Source organism: Triplophysa dalaica, chromosome 19 (assembly GCF_015846415.1).
Source record: "Triplophysa dalaica isolate WHDGS20190420 chromosome 19, ASM1584641v1, whole genome shotgun sequence".
NCBI lineage: Eukaryota > Metazoa > Chordata > Actinopteri > Cypriniformes > Nemacheilidae > Triplophysa > Triplophysa dalaica.
The window spans coordinates 10,084,511-10,090,510 of NC_079560.1; the positions used below are offsets into that span (position 1 = coordinate 10,084,511).

Below are 6,000 nucleotides of genomic sequence, written 5' to 3' on the forward strand. Positions count from 1 at the left end.
TGCATCGAATGAATTCCCTGCGCTTTCTCTCCTGCTAGCTTTCTTTATACTATATACCTACTGTATCTGTATGAGCATTTCATAACAAAAGACAAGCTTACAGAGCATTTCAAATACCCCATTCAACACACAACATCTCCGGCAGCTTTTCTGTTACACGTATTTAAAGTAGTGTAGGAAGAAAGTTACAAATTTCTACTTTCGTCAAAAGAGCTGAAAGCAAGCATTTGGCTTTGCAAGCTATTTAGGGGCTTAACGAATCCACTTCTTTACCAGGCTGATCTAAACGCGTTCCGAATGAAGGAATCATCAAGGTTTGTCACTGTATGTTGCTATAGAGATGGTACAGCCACGGGGAAAACATTTGAGCAAGAGCTCATTACCAAGACAAAAAGGCAACGAGGTGAGAAGCTTATGTGTGAGATTTATGTCTGAATAGACGAATAAATAAATAAATAAACAGCAATGCAGCATCCTCATACTTTTATCAATGAAACATTCCGAGATTCCTTATGGGACATTTGTATTGTTATGCAATTCGATGTTTTTTTCAATATTATTATTAAGATTCTGAATTGCTCACAGCTCTGAGTCGCAAGGGTTTGATAGATACAGATTGACAAGAGATCCTACCACAAAACTAGTTAAATCCTAAACTATCTGATAAATCGGAAGATAATGCATTGTTCTTACTTGCACAATTATTATAAAAAGCAACATGAAAGTAAGTGTTCATGAAGTGTTCTTCAGAGCAGTTCAACTAATCCTCATAGTGAAGCGTGCTCTCCCTGCGGCTGACACAGAAGGTGCGTGTGTACACAAACAGTAAACTCATTGATAAGGAGGACATTAATCTGCTGTTAATTGCAGCCGCTGTGGCTAAATTGTGTTAAATACTACAAAGAAGAGCACAGCACATTCATGTTAGACCATTTATCTCTGTCAAGTGAGGCGGGTGGTCGTCGAGCAGCTAGAATAGAAGAAGATATAACATGTGCAAGTAGGTTAAGGAAGGAGCGCCCTATGAAAAGTTGTACTTTTAAAGCAGCTTAAAAGCCGGTCCACTTCAAATGTGACCCGAAAACCTTTTATCTGCCCTAAATCTATGAATTGGCAACTGGTGTGACCCAGAACAACGAGGGATTGAGTGCTTCGTAACTGTAAAAATAATGGATGTTTACACACTCTGCCAAGTGACCCAGATGAAGCACACACACACAAGAAAAAACATTAAAGGGACAGTTCGCCCAAAAGTGAATATTTTCTTTCATCATTCACTTGCCTTCTTTTTATTTCAAACTGGTGTGACTTTCTTTCTTCTGCAGAACATAAAATATATTTCGGAGAACGTTGGTAACAGAACACAGCGGTACACATTGACTTGCATTGGTTTTGCAAGAAAAAAGGGATTTTCCAAAATGTTGTGGCCATAGTTTATATATTTTTTATTTTTAAGGCCATTAATATGACAGAATTGTAATTAAGTCAGATTTATATCCATTCAAAACTCACATCCTCACTTTTCTAGTGAAAAGTTTTTCTAAAAAAATATTACTGACTCGTCTTGCACTTGTGGGAGTGTCCACTTTTTTCCAATTAACTGCTTTCTATGAGAATGCTCACTGCTGACTAACATATACTCACTTCTAAGTAGCAGTGAAAAAAAAGCGAATCATAATTCAGAATTTTAAGTCTATGGGCTTTTTAAAAAAATGTGATGACCCCTTTTGATATGCCCTGGACCATCTTCGTGTTTCAATAGGATAATATAATTATCTTTAGAGCGCTATGACATCTTTAGATAGGCCATTTATCTGTTATGTCAGGCAGATATCTGCACAATATTGTAACACTGCGGCACACAGCTATTGTAGGCATTTCACAGAGCCTGTCAACAATCCGCACAACAGGCTGTGTCGATATGTGTGAAATCCTCTAGAACAGCTCAGCTTTATTACCATAAAAATAGATTAGTAAAACAGGCATTTAATCAAGGCTATATATGAGCCCCATTGTGGGCACTTTTATTGGATTTGCTGCTATTATTCTACCCAGAATGCCAATGGCACCTCTCACAGGGTGAGCTTCGGAGTGAGTCACAGGAAGCGTCGGATGGGTGCAAGAGCAGAGGGAAGGTCACAGGGCTCTTCTGCATTAGGAAGGTTGCCGTTCGGGCCTCAGAGATACCACCTGGGGGCATAATCCCTGAACTGTATTGTTACAGCTGCAACAATAATTTCAGTAATCTCAGTATGCTAACATTTTAAATGGAAACACCATGTATTTTCAATACAAGTATGAGTGAATATAAGAAACGGTATTAGTTACAGTTAAAACTAAAACCACACCCCCAATATACTTTTATACTTCAAAAACACTCAAGTGTGTATCTGATTCAATCAATCGCATTACCATCAAAAACTCATTTGGGCAATTCCAGAGTTATGGATGTTACATTTTGCATTACGGAGGCGACATAAAAATGCTCAGAGAATGAATTTGTTACGATTATATTGAACTATCTGTTTATATTTTACTGAACCCTTGTTGATAGAGTCTAAACATAAAAAATGTCAGTCTATGAAAAAATATATATTAAAAAAAAAAGGGAAATAAACATGCGTTATGGATGTAACAAAAAAGGACTTGTTTTTTGGTAGACGATTAACTTTTTAGGATTTCTGTAAAATAAAACGCACAATCCTGAAGCAATAATACCCAATGAATGGAGAAGGGATGCCTCTTTATATAACATAAAATAGTTACTTTATATTCATTTAAATAATAAAAAATTTGTGGTAAGGTTGACATTTTCAAGGAATTTCCCATATACAGAGCCCTAAAACAGGGCATGACACTGGCATGTAAGGCAGGGCAGGGTGGTACTGTACTAACAGTTGTTATTCATCTGATCTCTCTCTTACACTTAATGGCATCCATGTGTAGGCTAAAATAAAAACCTTTGTAACATTGTTTTCATAAACTATTTACATAGGGAACATACCGAGATGTACTAAAGGACATACAGTGTATGTGGCACTGTGTGTGACTCAGCGTGCGGGTACGTGGGCAGCATCGTACATCTACATACATGTGAATTTAATGACCAGTTGGTTCTAATATCATGCATGTATTGTATATGAGCATTGCACACTAGTGATCAAAAGGCTGTAATAATTGTGTGCATAAACGCATTATCTTCTGCACCTCCGTGTGTTTAAAGCAGCTGAGAAAGCAGCTGCAGGATTTTTCTAAACATAACAGATGGTTGTCGCTAAAGTTCCCCAGCTTTTACAACCAAAGCATTAGCCATGTCAAGAAAATGACTGAACCTTCCTAGAATTCTCTCCCCTCAGGAAAGGTTAACTTACAGAGCAACAGAACGCACTTGCGGGCATGCTGAGTGCACAAACAGCATAAGAAACTCCTTTTGGTATTCCCTTAGGAAAAACATTTCCCTCTGCTATCTTTTAACCTTCTTTATGATTTTCAGTTTTTCCTGTAAGCCTTCCTACATGGCCGGTTCAGCTTCCATCTTGTTTACCCTACATTTACACTCATGCGTTTTGGCAGGGTAAAGGGGGAGATTTTCATTGGGCCTCTTCAAAAATGTCCAGCTGACAATAAAAAAAAACATGAAGTACTTTTTATATGTATTGTCTATTAAATAATGATCTGTTAATTTAATCACAGAAAACATGCCAAAGTAAGTGTGCATACAATGAATTATGATTACACTGCTACAAAAATTGTTGCCCATCCAGAATATCTAATTTCCCTCCAGTCAAGCCAGCATAGCACCGGGCATACTAACCCATGCAACAAAGTCGTTTTCCTAGACAGTTACATTATTTGTACTGCATACAGCACAAGGTACAAAGCACATCGGTCACGTGCCTGCGTATGAGCAACAGATGCATGGACAAGTGAATAACACGTGAAAGCCTCCTTCTATGAGCCATCGCCTTATTTACGCAAACGGATCAACACGCCATCTGACACAAACAAAACTCATGCCAAAGGATCCTCAAACATGGAGGGATGCAGTCACACAAGTGCACATTATTGTACATCTAATACAGCTGATTATCATTCAACTGCACCTGCAGTCATGTTCTTGCATAGGTTCACGGTGTCCCGAAGATGAACTTGTGTCTTGTGAGTATTCAGAGGGGTGAAAGACAGTGAGATGCTGATCTACTTTATTAGAAAACACATCTGAAGCAATAATTTTTTTGTTAATTTACTATACACAGAAAGAAAACAGTGAGAGGACCCCTTTGGTCCTTTGAGTCACGAACCACAATTATTGTCTTTCTATTTTTACCACATGATCCAGACAGCCTATAAAACCCACTCAATTACAGTAATGTTGGTCAGATAATGTACACCTTATTCGTGAGTTCCCCATAACACCCCCTAAACAAAATGAATAAAATATATATAGACGAATTCTAGTAAAGGGACCATTGAGCCATTTGTCTGCCAGAGGGATCCCAGCTGATCGCTTAGCCTCCACGTGACCCGTCACTTCGCATTCGGTTTCACGAGATGACGTGACTACTCAACCAACTATTCATTCACATCATTTATTTAAATGCATTCTGATACCTTCGTCCTTTAAGTCGTGTCGTCAACATCACGTATCAAATCCTGCTACAAGTACAACAAACATCATGACATCTTGAATGCGCGCTCGCGTTTCGCCTGCGCGTAACGCTCCTTAAAATGAGTATACGCAGCTCAGACTTAAATGCTGTGACAGCTTGCAAATGTAACATCTGCATTAAATAGACACATGCAAATAAATGCAATGATATTTAAGAAATAGCGATTTTTGTTGCATTGTTCCAATAAAACATATGGATGTCAATACCTTTCATCCAATCGACCACCTGGCTGGTTGACCACCTGCTCACAGGTTCCATGACCAGAGCCATTGTGAAAGTTTGTGCAATGGGTGCCAAACAAAGGTACGAAAGATGCGCTTCGGCGCACTCCGATTTCAGCTATAAGATCCGCGCTCAGAGACAGCTATTCTTCATCATCCGCTGCATGTTTACACTGCAAATTCTGTAGCGGTTCTTGCAAACGTGGTCATTCGAGTTCAATGCATTTCCCTTTATAGCTGCATTCCTTCGCATTCGTTTTCGTGAGACAGCTGTCGGATTATTGTTAGATTTGCCTTGCCCTGTTGCCACGCATTACGCATCATCTTCCGTTCTATCATATTTAATCGCGACGCCTTTACGGTTTTCTCATCCCATAACAGTTATACAGAAGCACGGGAGAAAAACAACGGCGCATTTAAGCAGCTGTCTGCCTCGTCTCCAGGTGTTAGCGTAAACAGTCCTCCGCACGCGCGCCCCTCTCGCGCACTCGTATGACTCGCGCCTCGTCCATTCTTGCCAGTCGTTGGCTTTGGCAAATGAGCCGTCATGCAGCGGAAACATCTCCATAATTGAGCTGTGCGCGAACACGAGAGAGTATGAAATCATCGAAATGTATAAAATATGAGTGTTTATTTTATTGCGCATGTAAAAAGATAACAATAAAGCATTTATCACACATAACCAATCATAATTACTTAACCTATTACTTAACCCTAAATCCCAAGGGAGATGAATAGCTAAATGTATTTATTCAATTACACTGACAGCTCTTATGGACCAACCAGAAGTCAGGAAGGTGCACATCTTCATTTCATCTTAAGGATTGCTAGAATTATTTATCTCCACACACAAACCTGTGGACACCAGTAGAACAAAAGCAAAATATGTGTTAATGAGATTTTTAACTGGCGGGAACCATAAAATGAAAACAAAATCTTCATTTCCTTTTTCTTTTTAAACGCCCTCACAAAGACAACCACATCTTCTATGTAAACATCCACATTTTCATAAAATGCCATTTGGAAGAGGTCTGTTAAATGCCTGCTGTCCTCAGAACTGAAATGACCTATAGTCGGGGCTTTGTGCATGATCATTCAAGGGGAAACGT

The 6,000-nt window shown here is 39.1% G+C and overlaps 1 protein-coding gene across 4 annotated transcripts in view; it reads right to left on the minus strand.

Moving 5' to 3' along the window:
- The window catches only part of cnksr2b (connector enhancer of kinase suppressor of Ras 2b), a 36,252-nt gene extending 30,857 nt beyond the window's left edge, over nucleotides 1-5,395 (minus strand). For all 4 annotated transcript variants that reach the window (XM_056730813.1, XM_056730811.1, XM_056730810.1 and 1 more), the window contains exon 1: nucleotides 4,877-5,395. In XM_056730813.1, the coding sequence (XP_056586791.1) occupies nucleotides 4,877-4,940 (64 nt within the window). In that variant the 5' untranslated portion in view covers nucleotides 4,941-5,395. The remainder of the gene's footprint in view (nucleotides 1-4,876) is intronic.
- Nucleotides 5,396-6,000: the final 605 nt, after the last annotated feature.